Here is a 23,601-nt window from a genome sequence, read left to right as displayed (position 1 = left end):
AGGGCTGGAAGGGAGCACAGGGAGCAGCCAGTGCCAACCCCTGCCATGCCCAGGGACACCCTACCCTAGAGCAGGCTGCACACAGCCTCACACAGCCTGGCCTCAAACACCTCCAGCCATGGGGCCTCAACCACCTCCCTGGGCAACCCAGTCCAGCCTCTCACCACTCTCCTGCTCAACAACTTCCTCCTCACCTCCAGCCTCTCTCTCCCCACCTCCACCTTTGCTCCATTCCCCCTACTCCTGCCACAGCCCCAACTCTTTCAGGCTGTGCTCACAGCAGAGCTGCTGCAGCCTCTCAGCATCCTCCTGGCCCTGCTCTGGACACTCTCCAGCATCTCCACAGCCCTCTTGTCCCAGGGGCTCCAGAGCTGGATGCAGGACTCCCAGTGGGGTCTCAGCAGAGCAGAGCAGAGGGGGAGAATCCCCTCCCTGGCCTTGCTGGCCACACTTCTGCTGCTGCAGCCCAGGCTCTGCTTGGCTCCGGGCTCACTCAGAACACATCACAATCTGCTTCATTAAACCATCAGCCACAGGCTGTACATAAACACACCTGGGCTGTTGAGGCCAAAGAACCACACAGATAGTGCAGTCTGGTTCCAAAGGTAATGCTGGGCCTGAACATGCAGTAGAGATAATTTCTAACGGGCAGTAGCAAAACTCTCCAGGAAATGGCAGCTTTACCGTTAGGTAGCAATGGTGCTGCCAAGATCAGGCAGCCATAAAACCATTGCATAAGGACCCAGAGCTGTCATTGGCCAGGCTGCCCCTGGGAGCTCCACTCGCTCCCAGGAGCAGAGTATAAATTCTGATGCTGTGCTTCAGTGCCATCTTTTATAAGATGGGTACCACCCCCCACTGGCTGTGCTTCCTGCTCCTGAGCGCAGCGCTCCTGCATGCCACCTCAGGTAAACAACCTCACACCTCCAAAGAGCTTTCTTCCAGAGAAGGCAGCAGTAATGAGTTCAGTTTGGGGCACTGCAATACAGGAGAGTTGTGGAGGTGGTGGAGAGGGTCTAGGCGAGGGCAAGGGAGCTGGGGAAGGGCCTGGAGAATAAATCTGATGAGGGGCAACTGAGGGAGCTGGGGATGGGTAGTGTGAGGAAGAGGAGGCTGAGGGGAGACCTCAATGCTGTCTACAGCTACCTGAAGGGACACTGTGGAGAGGCTGCTGCTGGGCTCTGCTCACAGGTAGCTGGAGACAGAACAAGAGGGAATGGCCTCAAGCTGAGGCTGCGGAGGTTTAGATTGGACATTAGGGAAAAGTTGTTCCTGGAGAGAGTGGACAGGGACTGGAATGAGCTGCCCAAGTAGGTGGTGGAGTCACCCACCCTGGATGTGTGTAAGGGTGGTTTGGAGGTGGTGCTTGGGGCTGTGGTTTAAGGTGAATGTTGTAGAGCAGGGTTCTTGGCTGGGCTTGGTGCTCCTGAGGGGCTGTGCCAGCCTGCATGGCACTGTGAGTCTGCGTGGGCAAGGCAGTGCCTGACTTCCCGTGTCGGTTCCATGCGCTCAGCTCACTTGCTCAGTTAATCGACTTGTTTCCAAGGATTGGCCATGAGACAGCCTGAGATGAGATTCCATCACCTTGTCCTCTCAGAGCCACGACCCCTCAGTGCTGGGATGCACTGCTCCTTTGCGCTGGAGGAGCTGCAGCGCAGTGAAATCCACGCTGCCCTCGCTGCACTGCAGTTTAAACCACATTGAAGTAACAACAAATCATCATTAGTTCTTGAAACCTCCCATGAAAACACTGCTGGAAATGTTTGTTCTTAGAGCACTGTGAGTTCCAGCAGGGAGTGAAGAGGGAGCACAGCTTCTCTGCAGGTTTGCTTTAACAGACTTCAAGTTCAGCCTTAGAAAGCCACTCAGGGTTTCATAGAATTGTAGAATCAACCAGGTTGGAAGAGACCTCCAAGATCATCCAGTCCAGCCTAGCACCCAGCCCTGGCCAACTTTATTTAAGTGTATATCATTTAAGAGAAGCCCAAGAGGGCTACCATCCTGTATGCTGCCCCCAAGTCCCAGAGCTGTGTGTTTTGCTCACATCTGTGAATATGAGACTTGCAAGAATGTGGTTGAAGGTGATTAGGGGACTGGAGCACCCCTCTTAAGAGGAGAAGCTGAGAGATCTGAGGCTGTTCAGCCTGGAGAAGGTTGAGAGGAGTTAGGAGGAAGTTGTTGCCACAGAGAGATTGGCATTGGAATGGGCTGCCCAGGGAGGTGGTGGAGTCGCTGTCCCTGGACTTGTTCAAGACAAGCCTGGCTGGGGCACTTAGTGGTCTGGTTGGTTGGGCAGGGCTGGGTGCTAGCTTGGGCTGGATGAGCTTGGAGCTCTCTTCCAAACTGCTTGATTCCATGATATGAGGAATGCTGAGCAACATCTGAAGGTTTAGAGTCAAGAAGATCATAGAATCATAGAATCACAGAATGGTTTAGGTTGGAAGAGACCTCAAAGCTCAGCCAGTTCCAACCCCCTGCCATAGGCAGGGACACCTCTCACTAGAACAGGTCGCTCAGAATGGGGACAAACTCCTTCCAGTGGTGGCCAGTCACAGGGCAAGAGGCAGTGAATGCAAACAGGAAGAGAGGAGGTTCCACCTAAACATGAGGCTGCCCAGAGAGGTTTTGGAGTAGCCAGGGAAGCACACGTTCTCGTTCAGCAGAGGGTGGCCTTAGAGCTGCAGAGCGCAGCAGCGCCCCAGCAAGAGCAGGAGCAGGTGTGCCAGAGGCTTTCCCATGTCTTCCCCTTGCCTGTCTTCCCAAGGTCTCTCCCAGAGCCTGGCAAACTCCTCCACCCACGTGGCTCCTACCAGCTTCTTTCTCTTTCTCCCTGCAGATGCCATAGTTTCGACCAGAGAGAGCATAACAGCAACCACTGCAATATCCACACAGGTCCCTTCAGGTGGGTCTCAGTCTGCCATGGCTTTTCTGCTCAGCAGCTTCGGCAGCAGCAGTTAGCAGCTCACAGGCTGCAGTTTGGTCTCCGCCGTGGCAGAGCACCGCCAGGGCAACGCAAGGGCAGTGCAAGGTGCACTGAAGTGAAGGGAGGGCTGAGCTGCACAGAGCACTGCCCATGCCATGCTGAGGGAAGGCAGCTGAGTGCTGGGTTGCTTTGCCACCTTTCCCCTCTCTGCTCCTCTCCAAGGTGCCTCCCTCAGCCTGGTGAACGGCAGGAACCGCTGTGAGGGTCGGGTGGAGATTTCCCACCCCGAGGGCCGCGGCACCGTCTGCGATGATGGCTGGGACCTGAAAGCTGCCCAGGTGGTGTGCAGGCAGCTGGGATGTGGCTTTGCTCTTTCTGCACCATCCAATGCCTACTTTGGACAAGGCTCTGGCAACATCTACCTGGACGATGTGAACTGCACGGGGCACGAGTCCTCCCTCTTCCAGTGCTGGCACCGTGGTTGGGGCGTCCACAACTGTGGCCACAGCGAAGATGCTGGCGTCGTGTGCTCAGGTACTGTTGCTTGGTCCTGCTCAGCGAGCACTGGGCACCTTCACCACCTGCCCCTTTCTTGGCCACAGGTGGCTCTGTGCTCAACGACTCTCTTCAAAGCCTTGCAGAGCAGCTCTGCTCAGAGGGACCTGGCAGTGCTGGGGCCACGCTCAGCTGCTTTGGCTGCCTGCACTCTCTGTCCCTCTTTGCTACCAAATGCTCACTACAAGTTGCCACAGAGCGCTCAAATAATAAGCAGGGACCCAAGCAAGTCCCACGGCAGAGCTGTCTAAGCATGCCTGCATAAACAGCTTTGCTGTGGCTACACAGAGATGTGTCTGACCTGGCCTAGAGTGGGAAATGGCCTTGCATTTCTCTGACAAAGCAGAGAGCAACGTTGGTGCCATCAGAGCAGGGAGAACGCAACCAAAGCACAGTGCTGCACAGCCAGGGCAAACATCTCCTCTTCTTCTGCAGTAGCTACCTGCTCGTGCAGGGTTGTTCTCAGAGGAGAAAGAGTTCCTGCCCTGCTCACTCCTGCAGGGCAGGTTGGCCCTTCTCAGTGCTGCAGCAGAGCCAGGGAAGCACACGTTCTCGTTCAGCAGAGGGTGGCCTTAGAGCTGCAGAGCGCAGCAGCGCCCCAGCAAGAGCAGGAGCAGGTGTGCCAGAGGCTTTCCCATGTCTTCCCCTTGCCTGTCTTCCCAAGGTCTCTCCCAGAGCCTGGCAAACTCCTCCACCCACGTGGCTCCTACCAGCTTCTTTCTCTTTCTCCATACAGGTGCCACAACTTGGACCACAGAGAGCACACCACCAACCACTGCAGTATCCACACAGGTCCCTTCAGGTGGGTCTCAGTCTGCCATGGCTTTTCTGCTCAGCAGCTTCGGCAGCAGCAGTTAGCAGCTCACAGGCTGCAGTTTGGTCTCCGCCGTGGCAGAGCACCGCCAGGGCAACGCAAGGGCAGTGCAAGGTGCACTGAAGTGAAGGGAGGGCTGAGCTGCACAGAGCACTGCCCATGCCATGCTGAGGGAAGGCAGCTGAGTGCTGGGTTGCTTTGCCACCTTTCCCCTCTCTGCTCCTCTCCAAGGTGCCTCCCTCAGCCTGGTGAACGGCAGGAACCGCTGTGAGGGTCGGGTGGAGATTTCCCACCCCGGGGGCCGCGGCACCGTCTGCGATGACGGCTGGGACCTGAAAGCTGCCCAGGTGGTGTGCAGGCAGCTGGGATGTGGCTTTGCTCTTTCTGCACCATCCAATGCCTACTTTGGACAAGGCTCTGGCAACATCTACCTGGACGATGTGAACTGCACGGGGCACGAGTCCTCCCTCTTCCAGTGCTGGCACCGTGGTTGGGGCATCCACAACTGTGGCCACAGCGAAGATGCTGGCGTCGTGTGCTCAGGTACTGTTGCTTGGTCCTGCTCAGCGAGCACTGGGCACCTTCACCACCTGCCCCTTTCTTGGCCACAGGTGGCTCTGTGCTCAACGACTCTCTTCAAAGCCTTGCAGAGCAGCTCTGCTCAGAGGGACCTGGCAGTGCTGGGGCCACGCTCAGCTGCTTTGGCTGCCTGCACTCTCTGTCCCTCTTTGCTACCAAATGCTCACTACAAGTTGCCACAGAGCGCTCAAATAATAAGCAGGGACCCAAGCAAGTCCCACGGCAGAGCAGTCTAAGCATGCCTGCATAAACAGCTTTGCTGTGGCTACACAGAGATGTGTCTGACCTGGCCTAGAGTGGGAAATGGCCTTGCATTTCTCTGACAAAGCAGAGAGCAACGTTGGTGCCATCAGAGCAGGGAGAACGCAACCAAAGCACAGTGCTGCACAGCCAGGGCAAACATCTCCTCTTCTTCTGCAGTAGCTACCTGCTCGTGCAGGGTTGTTCTCAGAGGAGAAAGAGCTCCTGCCCTGCTCACTCCTGCAGGGCAGGTTGGCTCTTCTCAGTGCTGCAGCAGAGCCAGGGAAGCACACGTTCTCATTCAGCAGAGGGTGGCCTTAGAGCTGCAGAGCGCAGCAGCGCCCCAGCAAGAGCAGGAGCAGGTGTGCCAGAGGCTTTCCCATGTCTTCCCCTTGCCTGTCTTCCCAAGGTCTCTCCCAGAGCCTGGCAAACTCCTCCACCCACGTGGCTCCTACCAGCTTCTTTCTCCATACAGGTGCCACAACTTGGACCACAGAGAGCACACCACCAACCACTGCAGTATCCACACAGGTCCCTTCAGGTGGGTCTCAGTCTGCCATGGCTTTTCTGCTCAGCAGCTTCGGCAGCAGCAGTTAGCAGCTCACAGGCTGCAGTTTGGTCTCCGCCGTGGCAGAGCACCGCCAGGGCAACGCAAGGGCAGTGCAAGGTGCACTGAAGTGAAGGGAGGGCTGAGCTGCACAGAGCACTGCCCATGCCATGCTGAGGGAAGGCAGCTGAGTGCTGGGTTGCTTTGCCACCTTTCCCCTCTCTGCTCCTCTCCAAGGTGCCTCCCTCAGCCTGGTGAACGGCAGGAACCGCTGTGAGGGTCGGGTGGAGATTTCCCACCCCGGGGGCCGCGGCACCGTCTGCGATGACGGCTGGGACCTGAAAGCTGCCCAGGTGGTGTGCAGGCAGCTGGGATGTGGCTTTGCTCTTTCTGCACCATCCAATGCCTACTTTGGACAAGGCTCTGGCAACATCTACCTGGACGATGTGAACTGCACGGGGCACGAGTCCTCCCTCTTCCAGTGCTGGCACCGTGGTTGGGGCGTCCACAACTGTGGCCACAGCGAAGATGCTGGCGTCGTGTGCTCAGGTACTGTTGCTTGGTCCTGCTCAGCGAGCACTGGGCACCTTCACCACCTGCCCCTTTCTTGGCCACAGGTGGCTCTGTGCTCAACGACTCTCTTCAAAGCCTTGCAGAGCAGCTCTGCTCAGAGGGACCTGGCAGTGCTGGGGCCACGCTCAGCTGCTTTGGCTGCCTGCACTCTCTGTCCCTCTTTGCTACCAAATGCTCACTACAAGTTGCCACAGAGCGCTCAAATAATAAGCAGGGACCCAAGCAAGTCCCACGGCAGAGCTGTCTAAGCATGCCTGCATAAACAGCTTTGCTGTGGCTACACAGAGATGTGTCTGACCTGGCCTAGAGTGGGAAATGGCCTTGCATTTCTCTGACAAAGCAGAGAGCAACGTTGGTGCCATCAGAGCAGGGAGAATGCAACCAAAGCACAGTGCTGCACAGCCAGGGCAAACATCTCCTCTTCTTCTGCAGCAGCTACCTGCTCGTGCAGGGACACATTCACCACCTGGCCCTTTCTTGGACACAATTTGCTGTCCCTTCAAGATTGGATACATTCAAAGATCATTTTTCATTGCACTCACTTGTATGACCTCCTGGCAGTGACCCCCAGGGTCTCTGTCACCCACATGGGAAGGTGGCACCAACAGCCTCAATGCTGGGAGAACACCTGGCCATGCTCTTTCATCTACAAAGTGCTCACTTACTCCTTCTCTTCCTTCCCTTACAGGTGCCAGTAACACAACCCCTGCACCATCAACCACTACAGGTGTGTTTGCTTTTTGCTGCTCTTTGCTGGGCTCCTGTGCACTTGCAGTAGTTGCTGCTCTAAGGGTTGCAGTTGTTTCCATTGCTATCTGCAATGCCTTTGGAAGACATCACTGCTGCCTCTGGCTCTGGATACACTACACATCAGTGCCTTTTGCCTCTCTGACTGCTGCCTGCCATGGATTACAGAGAGCGTTGCCTTTGGGCACTTTTTCTTCTCCAGTTTTCACATGATTTGGGACAGCAGCTCTTGCTTGCTCTCATTCACCTCTCTGCCTTTAGCCTGTCAAATGCAGAATGGTCAGGGAGAGTCAGAGGTCTTTGCAGAGGGCATCTCTCTTGTAGCTTAAGTGTGATTAAGTGTAGCTTAAGTATCCCTAGAGCTGTAAGCTGCTGTTGCCATGGGCTGGACACCTAAAAGCTCTCTTCTTTGAGCAGAACTAAATCTAAAGCATAGAATCATAGGCTCATAGAATGCTTTAGGTTGGAAGGGACCTCAAGGTTCATCCATTTCCAAGCCCCTGCCATAGGCAGGGACACCTCCCACTAGAGCATGTTGCTGAAGACCTCATCCAACCTGGCCTTGAACACCTCCAGGGAGGTTGTGGAGCACAGAATCACCCAATGTGATCTGATCACATTGGGTGATTCTGTGCTCCATAACCTCCCTGAGGAACTTGTGCCAGTGTCTCACCACCCTCAACCTGTGCCAGTGTCTCACTACTCTCACAGCAAAGAGCTTCTTCCTAGCATCCAGTTTCAATCTCCCCTCTGCCAGTTTAAAGCCATTACCCCTTGACCTGCCATTACAAGACCTGGACAATAGTCTCTCCTTGCAAACAGCCATCACACTTGTGTGCAGTACATTTATTTTCCTTTGTTTTTTTTCCAGCTGGGAAATATAACTGTGGTGGCTTCCTCTTTAATCCCTCTGGTACATTCCAGAGTCCTTTGTACCCTTCCAACTACCCGGAGAATGCAGATTGTTTGTGGCAGATCCAAGTGGCCAATAACTTCCGCATTAGGCTCACCTTTGCAAGTGTTCAGTAAGTAAACCCCCTTCTGCCTGGGCTGTAAACAGGTCCCAAAGCTCAGCTACATCTGCAGTGCCCAAGCACATTTCCCATCTTTGTAAGTGGATGAGAGATGTGAAATGGGAACTGTGTGAGTGCAGTGCCTGAGACAATGAATCACAGAATCAGTCAGGGCTGGAAGGGAGCACAAGGAGCAGGCAGTGCCAACCCCCTGCCATGCCCAGGGACACCCTACCCTAGAGCAGGCTGCACACAGCCTCAGCCAGCCTGGCCTCAAACACCTCCAGCCATGGGGCCTCAACCACCTCCCTGGGCAACCCACTCCAGCCTCTCACCACTCTCCTGCTCAACAACTTCCTCCTCACCTCCAGCCTCACTCTCCCCACCTCCACCTTTGCTCCATTCCCCCCAGTCCTGACACTCCCTCACACCCTCAAAAGTCCCTCCCCAGCTTTTTTGTGGCCCCTTCAGATCCTGGCAGGCCACAAGAAGGTCCCCTGGGAGCCTCCTCTGCTCCAGCCTGCACAGCCCCAACTCTTTCAGGCTGTGCTCACAGCAGAGCTGCTGCAGCCCTCTCAGCATCCTCCTGGCCCTGCTCTGGACACTCTCCAGCATCTCCACAGCCCTCTTGTCCCAGGGGCTCCAGAGCTGGATGCAGGACTCCAGGTGGGGTCTCAGCAGAGCAGAGCAGAGGGGGAGAATCCCCTCCCTGGCCCTGCTGGCCACACTGCTGCTGCAGCAGCCCAGGCTCTGCTTGGCTTTCTGGGCTGCAAGTGCACACTGCTGGCTCAGCAAGGGTTTGTTTGGCACTTAGAACACTGAGGTGATAGAATCATAGAATGGTTTAGGTTGGAAGGGACCTCACAGCTCATGCAGTTCCAACCCTGTGCTATAGGCAGGGACACCTCCCACTAGAACAGGTCACTCAAGGCCTCATCCAACCTGGTCTTTAACACCTTCAGGGAGGTTGCGGAGCACAGAAGCACAGAATGTGATCTTTGATCTCCCTGGGCAACCTGTGCCAGTGTCTCACCTCCCTCAACCTGTGCCAGTCTCTCACCACTCTCACTGCAAACAACTCCTTTCTAATATCCACTTTCAATCTCCCCTCTGCCACTTCAAACCCATTCCACCTCCTCCTGTCATCACCTAGACCTTGTCAATAGTCCCTCCCCAGCTCTCCTGGAGCCCCCTTCAGATCCTGGAAGGCCACTCCAAGGTCCCTTTGAAGCCTTCTCTTCTGCAGGCTGCAGAGCCCCCAGGTCACCCAATTCCTTTTGTTATGTGTTCCCCAGGCTGCAGGGTGGGTGCCAGAATGACTACATCGAGGTCTACGATGGACTACCCAACACTTCTCCTCTGCTTGGAAAAGTTTGCTCTAGTTCTCGCCCCACTTACACATCATCCTCAAACCTCCTGACTGTCAGGTTTCACAGTGACTCCAGATACTCCAGTCGAGGGTTCCATGCTGAGTATCAGTCCTTTCCAGCAGACCAGACCTCCAGTAAGTTTCTGCTCTGTCTGTAGTGCTTTCTCTGCCCAGAAGTCTTTATAGCCTGCTCTTATTTGCTGAATCAGCCTTTGCTAATGCTGCTGCAGCAGTCCCAGACAGATTACATTCCTGCTGCTTGTTGACCAATCACTTTCAGACAGTACTTCTCTTTTCCATTTTAAGAATGTGATGGTTTGAGAGTTACCTTTTCCCCCTCCCCCCCAATGAAATCACCCAGACTAGGCTCAGCTGGATGGCACTTAAGGAATGAAGTTTCATGTTCCCAGCTTAGCACAATATACAAGCAGATAGTTACAGTATCTACAGCTATGGACAGCAATATAGAACTGGCTGGAGGACAGGGCCCAGAGAGTGGTGCTGAATGGTGCCACATCCAGCTGGCAGCTGCCACTAGTGGTGTGCCCCAGGGATCAGTGCTGGGGACACAGTCCTATTGAATATCTTTATTGATGATGTGGAGCAGGGGATTGAGTCCAGCAGCAGTGAGTCAGAAGATGACACCAAGCTAGGAGCAGCTGTGGAGCTGTTGGAAGGTAGCAGAGCCCTGCAGAGAGACCTGGCCAGGCTGGATGGGTGGGCAGAGACCAAGAGGATGAGACTGAAGAAGGCCAAGTGCAGGGTTCTGCACTTTGGCCACAACAACCTCAAGCAGCAGAAACTCACAGGCTCACAGGATGTTAGAGACTGGAAGGGACCCAAGGAGATCATCCAGTCCAACCCCCTGCCAGAGCAGGACCACACAATCCAGCTCAGGGCACACAGGAACACATCCAGACTCAGATAGTTATAGACATTGATTCAATCCCCTCTCAGTCTTCTCTTCTCCAAACTAAGCAGCCCCCAAGGCCCTCAGCCTCTCCTCATCAGGCAGTGCCCTCCAGTCCCTTCATCATCCTCCTAGCCCTCTGCTGGACTCTCTCCAGCAGATCCCTGTCCCTTTCCAACTGGGGAGCCCCAAACTGAAGGCGATACTCAATCTGGGGTCTCTCCAGGCAGAGCAGAGGGAGAGGAGAACCTCCCTGGATCTGCTGGACACACTCTGCTCAATGCCCCCGGGATGCCCTTGGCCCTCTGGGCCAGCAGGGCGTTCCTAACGTGTGCTCCTTTCCTCCCCCAGCCCTGGTGTGCCAGTCGAGCTCCATGCGCGCGGCGCTGGACAGACGCTACCTGGAGCTCCAGGGCTACTCGGTGTGGAACGTCAGCCTGCCTGACTCTGCCTGCAGGCCAACCATCACAGCAGCTGAGGTGGCCTTCAGCATCCCCTACAACCGATGTGGCACCCGCAGAGAGGTTGGTGTCAGCACGGCTTGGAGAGCTCTCCCAGCCTGGGGGTGGATGTTTAACAGGCACCTGGGAAACTGGCACGGATTGCCAGGGGTGATGCAGCCCACTGGGTCCTCGGAGACAGAGCAGCAGCTTCTGATTCTGGAGCCTGCCATAGGATTGGTTTGGTTGGAAGAGATGTTTAAGATTGAGTCCAACCTTCCACCTAACACCACCTCAGCTGTGAAACCGTGTCCCCAAGTGCCACGCTCCTTGAACCCCTGCAGGGACAGGGACTCCATCACCTTGCTGGGCAGCCTGTTCCAGTGCCTGACCTTCAGTGTAGACTTTTTCCCTAATATCCAACCTAAACCTTCCCTGCACAATTTCAGGCCATTGCCTCTTGTTCTATCACTAGGGAGAAGAGACCAACCCCCATGTCACTACAGCCTCTCTCGGGGGAGTTGCAGATGAGAGCAATGAGCTCTCCCCTCAGCCTCCTCTTCTCTGTGCTAAGCAATCCCAGTTCCCTCAGCTGTTCCTCAGAAGATTTACTCCCTAGACCTTCAGCTTTGTTGCCCTGCTCTGGATGCACTCCAGCACCTCAATGGCTTTCCTGTAGCAAGGTCCCAAAAGTGAACATAGCAGTTGAGGTGCAGCCTCACAGGTGCCAAGCAGAAGGACACAATCACTTCCCTGTGGTTTGTTAAACATTCCTACTCATCCTTCCCAGGCTGTAGGTAATCCCTGTGTCTGTTTGACAGTGGTGTTCTTGGGAACAAGTCATAGGAAGCAGTTAAGTGAACAGTCTCATCTGGGTGCTAGGTTGGACTGGATAAGCCTGGAGGTCTCTTCCAAGCTGATTGATTCTGGTTCTATGACACACTGGTGGGGCTGAGTATAACCTGTTCTTTCTGATGCCTGCTGGCACCTGGCACATGCAGGTGTCTGCTGTGAATGCTGACTGCATGGGATCACAGGCTCACAGGATGTTACGGGTTAGAAGGGACCTCCATAGATCATTGAGTCCAACCCCCCTGCCAGAGCAGGACCATAGTATCTGGCTCAGGTCGGAAAAGAACACATCTAGACAGGACAGAATCATAGAATCAACCAGTTGGAAGAGAGCTCCAAGCCTAGCACCCAGCCCTGCCCAACCAACCAGACCATGGCAGTAAGTGCCCCAGCCAGGCTTGGCTGCAACACCTCCAGCCACGGCCACTCCACCACCTCCCTGGGCAGCCCATTCCAATGCCAATCACTCTCTGCCAGGAACTTCCTCCTCACATCCAGCCTAGACCTGCCCTGACACAGCTTGAGGCTGTGTCCCCTTCTTCTGTCCCTGGCTGCCTGGCAGCAGAGCCCAACCCCACCTGGCTACAGCCTCCCTGCAGGCAGCTGCAGGCAGCAATGAGCTCTGCCCTCAGCCTCCTCTGCTGCAGGCTGCACCCCCCAGCTCCCTCAGCCTCTCCTCACAGGGCTGTGCTCCAGGCCCCTCCCCAGCCTTGCTGCCCTGCTCTGGGCACCTTCCAACACCTCAACGTTTGATGTTCACATCTCATGTGTCAAACAGGGCAACGGTGAAACCATCACTTACTCCAACGTGATCAGAGTGCCTGCTCCTGGTGACCTCATCAAGAGGAGACAGGACCTTCACTTCCACATCCACTGCAAAATGCTGCAGAACAGCTGGGTGCAGGTCATGTACGTTGCAGATGACGTCATGGACGTCAGCCAAACCCAGTACGGCAGATACGACGTGAACCTGACCTTCTACAACTCCTCATCCTTCCTGTGGCCCGTGCAGAGCTTCCCATACTACGTCGACCTGAACCAGAATTTGTTCCTTCAGGCTTCTCTTCACAGCTCTGACACGAACCTGCTGCTGTCCGTGGACACGTGTGTGGCGTCGCCTGACCCTGACAACTTTGAAACAGGAACCTACCAACTGATCAGCAGTGGGTAAGGGCTTCCTGAGGAGCTGCCTGCCAGGGCCTGCTTGAGGGGTTCGGAGAGCCCAGCTGGTGAGGGAGGATATTTAGGGCCAGCAGGAGTTGGTTGAAATCCTCATCACAAATATACTTCCAAGGAAGACTTTTTGGCAAAGCCTGGAGCTTTGGACTAGCTAGAAGGAAGACTCTTTTTTATCCCAGGGTGGTTAGACACTGGCCCTGGCTGCCCAGGAAGGCAGTAGATGCCCTATGCCTCTAAGTAGCCCAGGTTGGGCTGGGCTGTGGGCAACCTGATCTAGCTGAAGCTGTCCCTGTCCAAAGGGACCTTTAAAGATCCCTTTCAACACTAACTATAAAGATGTTGAGGTGCTGGAAGGTGTTGAGAGAAGGGCAGCAAGGCTGGGAAGGGGCCTGGAGCAGAGCCCTGTGAGGAGAGGCTGAGGGAGCTGGGGGTGTGCAGCCTGCAGCAGAGGAGGCTCAGGGCAGAGCTCATTGCTGCCTGCAGCTGCCTGCAGGGAGGCTGTAGCCAGGTGGGGTTGGGCTCTGCTGCCAGGCAAGCAGCAAGAGAAGAAGGGGACAGAGCCTCAAGCTGCACCAGGGCAGGTTCAGGCTGGATGTTAGGAAGAAATTCTTCACTGAAAGAGTGATTGGCACTGGAATGGGCTGCCCGGGGAGGTGGTGGAGTGGCCGTGGCTGGAGGTGTTCCAAAGGAGGCTGATGAGGCACTTAGTGCCATGGGTTAGTTGATGAGAAGGGTTAGGTGCTAGGCTGGGCTGGGTGATCCCGGAGGTCTCTTCCAGCCTGGTTAATTCTGATTTCATCATCTCACTCCATAATCCTCTGTTTAAGCTCAAAACGTGGCACAGAGAGAGGGTCAGAGTGTTCCTGCTCACAGCAGCTAACGCATTAGCTCTCTGTCTTCCCAGGTGCGTTAAGGACCCAACCTACTCCTCTTACTACTCCCCGCAGAGCACCACCGCTCGCTTCGCTTTCAGCGCCTTCTCCTTCGTGAGCCGGCACCCGGCCGTGTACCTGCAGTGCCAGCTGCTGGTGTGCCGCTACGGCGACTACGCCTCCCGCTGCTACCAGGGCTGCGTCAGCAGGCTCAGGAGGAGCACAGACTCTTCTCATCGGACAGTGAACGTCGTGGTGGGGCCCATCAAGCTTCGGGAAGGTGTGGCGCAGAGCAGGAGGGCTGGTGAGTTTGGCTAGCTGGACCTTGGGTGTGTGCATGTCAGCTGGGATGGCTCACCAGCTCTGACACGCTCCTGTCCTGGCAGACCCTCAGATCTGCTCTAACTCCTCTGGGGACTTTGTGTCCTTTATGAAAATGCTTGGGCAGCTTTACGAGTCCTCTGCACCACGGTCTGGATCCAGTGCTTCTCCTGCACGTGTCAAAAGGCAACTGATGCAGCTCTGGGGGGGGAAGCTGAGCTGGAACATGTCTCCTGCAGGATTTATACCATAGAATCATAGAATCAGCCAGTGCCAAGCCCCTGCCATGCCCAGGGACACCCTACCCTAGAGCAGGCTGCACACAGCCTCAGCCAGCCTGGCCTCAAACACCTCCAGCCATGGGGCCTCAACCACCTCCCTGGGCAACCCAGTCCAGCCTCTCACCACTCTCCTGCTCAACAACTTCCTCCTCACCTCCAGCCTCACTCTCCCCACCTCCACCTTTGCTCCATTCCCCCCACTCCTGACACTCCCTCACACCCCCAGAAGTCCCTCCCCAGCTTTTTTGGAGCTCCCTTCAGATGCTGGAAGGCCACAAGAAGGTCCCCTGGGAGCCTCCTCTGCTCCAGCCTGCACAGCCCCAACTCTTTCAGGCTGTGCTCACAGCAGAGCTGCTGCAGCCTCTCAGCATCCTCCTGGCCCTGCTCTGGACACTCTCCAGCATCTCCACAGCCCTCTTGTCCCAGGGGCTCCAAACTGGCTACCAGTTTTCCATGGCTGTCTGTGACTGATTGGCAGGGCCCTTATTTGTTGACAATCGATATGCAGGTCCCCTTGGAAATCACAGAACCATAGAATCAAGCAGGTTGGAAGAGAGCTCCAAGCTCAGCCAGCCCAACCTAGCACCCAGCCCTGCCAACCAACCAGACCATGGCACTCAGTGCCCCAGCCAGGCTTGGCTGCAACACCTCCAGCCACGGCCACTCCACCACCTCCCTGGGCAGCCCATTCCAATGCCAATCACTCTCTCTGCCAGCAACTTCCTCCTAACATCCAGCCTAGACCTGCCCTGGCACAGCTTCAGGCTCTGTTCTTTCCAGTGTCCTGTAGCTGCTGTTTCCATTGTCAGAAACCAGCATTTTTTGATCTTAAGAGTGTAAAAGCACCACAGTCTCTGAGCTGCATTTTCCTTCCTGGCCACTGTCTTTACTTGCCTGGCACAGCCACGGAAGCATTTGCCAAGCAGTGTGTAATAGAAGCATTTAGCTTCTGACCTGATCCACACTGCAACGTTTTGACTGAACTTCGCCTAATTACCTTTGAAATTGACTGGGTCAGGACAACAAATCTAAGCCTCTCTCTCTCTCTCTCTCTCTTGTGCACAGAGCTGCTCTCTGACACCGAGGTGGAAGCGGAGTCCGAGCGCGCAGCGCCTGCTGCTGGCTCCCAGGCTGCTGCGGTGGCTGTGGGCGCCGCGGTGCTGGCAGCTGCTCTGCTCACGGCAGGAGGGCTTCTTCTGAAGCGCAAGCTGCGGGAGCCTGTCCCTTACCAGATCATGTGAGGAGCAGCCCACGACTTGCCGGTGGAAGCATCTTTTCACCGGCTCCCTGCTTCATGATTTGGTTTTGCTGTCCGTGTAGAGGGCAACTCTTCCATGACTGTTCCAGCAGCCAGATCTGGTCTGAAGGCTGTGCTGTACCAAGGAAACACTCAACGAACCAATGGAACTGCCACACAGGAGCTTGGCTTTAAAATCCTCTATCCAGACACACCCAAGGCCTAAAGAAGAGAGAGTTCTTGCACCCCTGCATCCAAAGGAGCGACCACCTTCAACACTGGACTCGAGAGCATCTCGGCTGAGCTGCTGGTTGATGTCTGGCTGAGAAGGCTGCTGTAGGTGACTGGAGAAAGAAGACCTGACTTCTTTTGCCCCTGCTGATGTGCAGATGGACCACCTGTGCAGCACCAGGAGACACCCTGGGAAGCAGCTAGCAGTCCAAGAGAAACGTTTCCTTGTGGTGAAAATACCTGAGTGAAGAGCCATGAGTGAAGATGCACAGGCTCACAGGACATCAGGGGCTGGAAGGCACCCAAGGAGAGCAGCCAGTCCAAAGCCTGCCAGAGCAGGACAACCCTATCCAACACAGACCACACAGGGACACATCCAGACAGGCCTTGAAAGGCTCCAGAGAAGGAGACCCCACAACCTCTCTGAGCAGCCTGTGCCAGTGAATGCACAGGGACTGCATCGGAGGAGTTGCTCCTGTGCAGAATCCCATGGGTCTGGGGGGATGGCTCTCACCTCTCTGGGAAAATCTAGTCCAATTCCAAGAGTTTGCCCAAAGGATGAGTAGGATCAAATCTGTTACAGAAATATGTAATTAAACATGCAGAGAAACAAAGGCAGGGGCTTGAGTAATGCTTTTTGGGGGGGAGGGGCACTTGCAAAGACGCCACCTGCGTGTCTGAACTCCCAGCCGAGGCACTGCCAGGCTGGCAAATCCGGCTCCTGAGGGGGCAGCTTTGCCAGGCAGTGGCTCCTGCTCTTGGGCATTGCTGCAGCTGTGCTGGGGGTGGCAGTGGACAGAGAATGCAGACAAGTGGCAGTGGGAGCTGGCTCCTGCCCCCGTGCACACAGAAAATAAGAACAGGAGCTGGGAGGAGCTGCTTGCTGCAGGTCAGAAGGTCGTTAGCACTGGGCTGAGAAATGCTCCTCTCCAAACTTTCCCATTTTCTAGCCAGCTGTGAAAGAGGAAAGTTCGTTGGGGCCGGCAGAGGTGAGCCAGAGGCGAAGCAGTGACGTGTAAGGAAGGTGAGCTGTGCTCTGGGCTGACGTCCTGACCTGATGAGAAGGATGTGGGCAGCTCTGACGGGAATCATCACTGCAGCCCGCACCATTTCTTCCTCCAAGTTGCCTTTTCCTGGTGTCTCCAGGCAGACCTCCTGTCACCTCTCCGTGCTTTGGAGAAGGGACCACACAAGGGGGGACTCTGACAGTGACCACAGGAAAAGGAGATGGATTTTGTTGTCCACATATGAGCACCAAGAACTGAGGAGGGTCCTCCTGTCCTCTCTGCCTACAGCCACCTTTGAAGGGCAGAGCAATCCAGGAGGCTGCCCTGCCTTCTGCTCACTCCTGTGGACCAGCCATTGCCCAGCCCCAGAGGAACCCAGCAGCCTGCTCAGCAGAGTGAAGAGCTTCCTCCTTCCCCAGAAAAGCCCCTGCTCTTCCCAGGCCTTCTCTGCTCTCTCCTGCTCCTGCTGTGGCCTTGCTGCTGTGGTATTGCCACCCCACCAAATTTTTCAGGGCATAGCTTGCTGGCACTTCTCTGCTTCTTCTTCTTCTAGTTGCTGAATGTTATTGTGATCAGGAAGCAGAAAGGTGCCAGAGCTAGAATGCTGCTGCCTGCAAGGTGCCTGTGCTGGTCAGAGCTATCTTCCCCAGAGCTCCCAACTGGAGATGTGCAAATGCTGCACCAGAAGGCAAGGCAGAGCTCCCAGGTTCAGTTGTTCCCATATAAAATGCTGTTAAACTGTTGGAGCTGTTGCTTGCTGTCTTGGGCTCATCCTCGTGTCCTGATGTTTCCCTTCCTTTAGAGCACTCCTGGAGAGGGGATTGCTCTAAACACACCTGTCTGGTGAGTCAGCTCTCTGCCAAAAACCTTTCCTCTCACCTTCAAGGAATCCTCTACTCGTAAACCCAGTGGGTCCAACTCTCAGTGGTGGGCAGTTGGGACCCACTTGCAGCCTCACCACTGCACAGATGCAAATCACTTTGTACTGGTGTGCTCAACCTGGCACAGATAACTGAGCCCAGGAGGACCCAGGGAGCCTGATAAGTTATACTAAGGTGCCTTGGTGCATCACAGTGCATGGGTCCAGCCTCTCATCCTGCTGTGCAGAAGGCTGTGGGTAGCCTTACTGCATCACAGGTGAAAGCTGGATCACCTCTTGTCCTTTCAATGGCTTTCATCTGGACCTGACAACAGCCTGCAGAGGAGAAAGTGATTTGAGCTTGGCAAGGCTTCGTTCGCAGAGTAGTGAGCTGAGAAGTATTTCAAGCTGCCAGGAGAAGTCCTGGACCACGGGAATATGTTACTGCAAGAGACTTACCCAGCCAGTGGGAAGGATATCCCAGCAGCTAACCAGCTGGGGTAGGAGGAGAGAAGTTTTATCTTGCATCAGTAAGGTGAAGTGCTGGGAAGAGCATCTCAGCTCAGTGCACAGGGTGAATGTCTGCCACGTGAAGTGCCTGGCAGGAATGCTTAGGACCTCAGTGTAGAGGGATTTCATCCACTGCTTTCCTGTGCAGTTCAGAGTATTTGAAGCACACACTCTGCTTCTTTCTCTTCAGCAGCTGCTGAACACCTGAACAGAAGGACTGGATTCACTTAAAGGGAGGTAAATTTAGAGCAGGAAAGAAAAGCATTTCACACACCATGACTGCAGCCTGTTTCCTTCACAGGAATGTGGAGTTAACAGGGACACAGACTTGTGGACTTGCTGGGTGGAGCACTGCTGGATAAGGAATGGGCTGGATGGTGGCAGGCAGAGAGTGGTGAGCAAGGGCACAATGCCCACCTGGAGAGCAGTGCCAAGTGGCTCCCTCAGGGGTCAGTGCTGGCACCAGTGCAGTTTGCCATCTTTGTCAGTGCCATGGACAGAGCAATCAGTGCACCCTCAGCAAGTGTGCAGATGGAACCAAGCTGTGTGGCACAGTTGACTCTCTAGAAAAAAGGGAAACATCCAGAGGAACCTGGACAGGCTGCTGACCTGTGCCCAGGCCAACCTCATGGCATTCAACAAGGCCAAGTGTAAGGTCCTGCACCTGGGCAGGGGCAATCCCAAGCACAGCTCCAGGCTGGGTGGGGAATGGCTGAGAGCAGTCCTGAGGAACAGGACCTGGGGGTCTGGGGTGGTGAAAAGCTCAAGAGGAGCCTGCAGTGTGAGTGCAGCCCAGACACAACCCTGTGCTGGGCTGCAGCAAGAGCAGTGTGGGCACAGGGCAAGGGAGGGGATTCTGCCTCTTGGCTCTGCTCTCCTCACACCCCACCTGCAGTCCTGGGGGCAGTTCTGCAGCCCTCAGCACAAGCAGGACATGGAAGTGTTGGAGCCAGTGCAGAGGAGGCCACCAAGATGCTGAGAGGGCTGCAGCAGCTCTACTCAGAGGCCAGGCTGAGAGAAGAGAAGGCTTCCAGGAGACCTTGGAGGGGCTTCCAGTATCTGAAGAGGGCTATAGAAGGGTTGGGAAGTGACTATTGACAAGGTCTGCTAATGACAGGAGGAGGAGGAGGAGGAATAGTTTTGAACTGGCAGAGGGGAGAATGATGTTAGGAAAGGGTTCTTTGCAGTGAGGGTTGGAATTGGATGAGCTTTCAGATGCCTTCCAACCTAAACCATTCCATGGTTCTATGTTGAGATAAATAGCATGTCTGATTTACATGGACTGCAAGGGTCTGTTTGACACAGCTGGAGCTAAGATTATCACAAAGATAAATAACATCACCATCTGGAACAGTCAGCAAGAAGTGTCCTGCAAACATATGCTGCAGCACACAACCGGTGAGATGAACTGGCAAGGCAGGATTTGTTGCTGGTGCCACAAGGGCAGAGGATGTAGCACACCAGAAAAGATGTAGAAAAGGCTGGACAAGGCTGGTGCAGACCTAGTGGGAGGTGTCCCTGCCCATGGCAGGGATGATCTTTAGGGTGACTTCCAACCTAAACCATTCTGTGATGAAGTGTGCAACATAGAATCATAGACTCATAGAATCTACCAGGTTGGCAGAGAGCTCCAAGCTCAGCCAGCCCAACCTAGCACCCAGCCCTGCCCAACCAACCAGACCATGGCACTAAGTGCCCCAGCCAGGCTTGGCTGCAACACCTCCAGCCACAGCCACTCCACTACCCCCCAGGGCAGCCCATTCCAGTGCCAATCACTCTCTCTGCCAGCAACTTCCTCCTATTGAGGAATTCCAGTTAATGGGAAGGTAGCATTTAGCAAGTCCTGCTGGACAGAGGCTGTCTGGTAACCGAGACCCTCAGAACTACTGAGAGCTTTGATGTTTGTAGCGAGAGGTTCAGTGGTGAAGAATGCAGTGAAGAATTAATTAGTCATCTGCTGGCCAAGCTGTCCGGGGCAGTTCGACACGTCACCTGAACCACCTGCAATCACTTCTGTGCTCCCCTTCCTCTCCAGCCCCTACAGTTGTCACAAGAGCTTGCAGATGATTTGCTGTCCATCTCTTACTGCTGCTTCACTGGTGGTAGTGTTTGATTGGCCAGCCACACACACTGCATTTGCTCTCCTTCTTGCCAAGGTGTCAAAACCAGCACAATATGAACAGCAAACACCTGCTGCTGCCTGCATTTCCTCATTCATGTGCTAATGTGGCTGTTTGTACAAAAAAGAAGCATATTTACCCTTCTCAACGTTCACTTTCAAGGTTTCCAACATTATCTTTGGCCTCTGGTGATTTGCACTTCCTTCTTCCTTTGTGGGAAGACCTTACAAGTCATTCACATTTTCCCTTGAGCTCCTGGACTTTAGTTTTCATCCTTGATGACTGCTGCCAGAGACAATACATCTGTGTGTGGCAGCTCTTGTGCCACAGATGGTAGCTCCTGATGAGGCCACCCAAGATGTAAGAGGTAGGAATCAGGTGAGGAGCAATGTTTTGGTCGCCAGTGCTGGGCTGACTGTCAGCTTTTCTCCTTGAGTGGTTAAAACACAGAAAGAGAGGGAAGTGACCACTCTGGCAGGAGCGATGGAGGAGAATTCAGCATTATTCCATGTTGTGGGAAAGCTTGGGACTCAAGGAATGGCAGAGCTGGAATTCTCACTACACAGAGTGAGCCAGGGGATCTTCTTAACAGAAACCTGAACCTTCCCTTTTGAGTAGCTTTCACACAAGTTGTCAGTTGGCTCTGATTGTCTTCACACATTTGTAAAGCCTGGCTGGGGCACTTAGTGCCATGGTCTGGTTGGTTGGGCAGGGCTGGGTGCTAGGTTGGGCTGGCTGAGCTTGGAGCTCTCTGCCAGCCTGCCTGAATCTATGATTCTATGACACTTTCTTGCACTCTAACACCCTCTCAGTGAATAGGGGTTTGGCTTGAACTTAGGAGTGCCCAAAAGGCAACCCACAAATGGGTTGCTATCAGAGCTGAAGGTGTTTACATCAGGGTCAAGGTTCTTCAAGGATGCCCCCAGTCAAACTTGATCAGGGCCATCAGGTCTCACATTATGTCATTTAAAGTCTGCTGAAACTGTAAGCTCTTCACAGCTCCCTAGAGAGATTTGCCACCAAGTTATGAAGCATTTTTATTACTCCTCTGGGGGAAACCCATTGGAGTTTCAAGATTCCACTGCCTTCCCCAGACCCAGCAAAGAACCCTGCCAGAAAACACTGAGATTCATCATTCGGAACCAAAGCTAGGAGCAGCTGTGGAGCTGTTGGAAGGTAGCAGAGCCCTGCAGAGGGACCTGCCCAGGCTGCATGGGTGGGCAGAGGCCAAGGGGATGAGACTGAACAAGGCCGAGGGCAGGGTTCTACACCTTGGCCACAACAACCCCAAGCAGCACTACAGGCTGGGGCCAGAGTGGCTGAGAGCAGCCAGGCAGAGAGGGCCCTGGGGGTGCTGGCAGAGAGGAGCTGAAGCTGAGGCAGCAGTGCCCAGGTGGGCAGCAGAGCCAATGGCATCCTGGGCTGGCTCAGGAGCAGTGTGGGCAGCAGGGCAAGGAAGGTTATTCTTCCCCTGTTCCCTACATTGTTCAGGCCACAGCTTGAGTGCTGTGTCCAGTTCTGGGCTCCTGAATTGCAGAGAGATGTTGAGGTCCTGGAAGGTGTCCAGAGAAGGGCGATCTTGGAGGTCTCTTCCAACCTGGTTGATTCTCTCTTCTCTTCTCTTCTCTTCTCTTCTCTTCTCTTCTCTTCTCTTCTCTTCTCTTCTCTTCTCTTCTCTTCTCTTCTCTTCTCTTCTCTTCTCTTCTCTTCTCTTCTCTTCTCTTCTCTTCTCTTCTCTTCTCTTCTCTTCTCTTCTCTTCTCTTTTTTTGGAGAGGAGATCATTTTCTTTGTGCACTGAGATGATTGTGAAATCTATGGCAGCACAAACATTGCCTTCCAGGCAGTGGAAAATGTTGCTCTTGAGATATTACCCTCCCAGATAACCCAGGAAGTTACTAAATCCGAAATAACAAATCAAACATTCCTTTGTTTGTTTGTTTCAGACCACAGGGCTGTCTTTGCTTTATTGTCCTGCTGTGGAAAGAGAAAGCTCTAGAGCCACTCCCCTTCAGCAGGAGAGAGTATATACTGTGGCTGTCCTTGCTGGCAGCACCGCTTGGTGAGATGGGCACCGCTGTGGTTTTGACCTGGCTGCTGTTGATAGGTTCAGCAGTTCTGGAGGCCAAATCAGGTAAAGCACTGAGATACATTTCAGGGCACAGAAAAAGGACTGTAAAGAATGTTGGGAACCTCTCTTAATTCCATGGACAGGAATCACATTTGTGTTCATGCCACTCTTGGTTTGAGCAGGTGGTTACAGGGGAACTGGGTGAAGGAAACAGCACAGTGTTGCTCTGCTAAGCTGCTGAACTGATCACCAGGGTGACTGATGAGAATGTTCCTTTCACTGACATAGGCTCTCACTTGTCTGGAGCTCCTTGTATCACTGTGGGAATTGTGTCCATGAGGATGTTATGAGCCAGTTGCAGAAGTCTGATCTAAGACTTAAGGGAGACTTGGTTTGTTTCCTTTAGGGGTGCAATTATGCCAGAGTATATGCACACATGTGTGCCCTGCCTGTGTAATATTGCTTTTGGTTCCTCTAACACTGCTATTTGGTGGTTCTAACAGTGCTCTTTGGTTCCTCTAACAGTGCTCTGTGGTTCCTCTAACAATGCTATTTGGTTCTTCTAACAGTTCTATTTGGTTATTCTGATAGTGCTGTTTGGTTCCTCTAACAGTGCCGTTTGATTCTTCTAACAGTGCTGCTTGGTTCTTCTAACAGTGCTGCTTGGTTCCTCTAACAGTTCTATTTGATTCTTCTAACAGTGCTGTTTGGTTCCTCTAACAGTGCCGTTTGGTTCTTCTAACAGTGCTGCTTGGTTCTTCTAACAGTTCTATTTGATTCTTCTAACAGTGCTCTTTGGTTCCTCTAACAGTGCTGTTTGGTTCTTCTAACAGTTCTATTTGATTCTTCTAACAGTGCTCTTTGGTTCCTCTAACAGTGCCATTTGGTTCCTCTAACAGTGCCATTTGGTTCCTCTAACAGCACCGTTTGGTTCCTCTAACAGTGCTCTTTGGTTCCTCTAACAGTGCTCTTTGGTTCCTCTAACAGTGCTCTCTGGTTCCTCTAACAGTGCCATTTGGTTCCTCTAACAGTGCTCTTTGGTTCCTCTAACAGTGCTCTTTGGTTCCTCTAACAGTGCTCTCTGGTTCCTCTAACAGTGCTCTCTGGTTCCTCTAACAGTGCTCTCTGGTTCTTCTAACAGTGCCATTTGGTTCCTCTAACAGTGCTCTCTGGTTCCTCTAACAGTGCCATTTGGTTCCTCTAACAGTGCTCTTTGGTTCCTCTAACAGTGCTCTCTGGTTCCTCTAACAGTGCTCGCTGGTTCCTCTAACAGTGCTCTTTGGTTCCTCTAACAGTGCTCTTTGGTTCCTCTAACAGTGCTCTTTGGTTCCTCTAACAGTGCTCTTTGGTTCC

At 54.0% G+C, this 23,601-nt stretch overlaps 1 protein-coding gene across 1 annotated transcript in view; it reads left to right on the top strand.

The window, feature by feature from the left end:
• The first annotated feature begins 841 nt into the window (after positions 1-841).
• Positions 842-23,601, top strand: part of LOC135173238 (deleted in malignant brain tumors 1 protein-like) — a 40,210-nt gene continuing 17,450 nt past the window's right edge. The window contains exons 1-11 of the mRNA XM_064139992.1: positions 842-908; positions 2,837-2,902; positions 3,146-3,457; positions 4,479-4,835; positions 5,851-6,207; positions 7,820-8,003; positions 9,287-9,495; positions 10,622-10,794; positions 12,341-12,729; positions 13,646-13,917; positions 15,281-15,452. Of these exons, the coding sequence (XP_063996062.1) occupies positions 842-908; positions 2,837-2,902; positions 3,146-3,457; positions 4,479-4,835; positions 5,851-6,207; positions 7,820-8,003; positions 9,287-9,495; positions 10,622-10,794; positions 12,341-12,729; positions 13,646-13,917; positions 15,281-15,452 (2,558 nt within the window). The remainder of the gene's footprint in view (positions 909-2,836; positions 2,903-3,145; positions 3,458-4,478; positions 4,836-5,850; positions 6,208-7,819; positions 8,004-9,286; positions 9,496-10,621; positions 10,795-12,340; positions 12,730-13,645; positions 13,918-15,280; positions 15,453-23,601) is intronic.

Source organism: Pogoniulus pusillus, chromosome 3 (assembly GCF_015220805.1).
Source record: "Pogoniulus pusillus isolate bPogPus1 chromosome 3, bPogPus1.pri, whole genome shotgun sequence".
NCBI classification, from domain to species: Eukaryota; Metazoa; Chordata; class Aves; order Piciformes; family Lybiidae; genus Pogoniulus; species Pogoniulus pusillus.
This window is presented reverse-complemented; position numbering and strand designations above follow the sequence as displayed.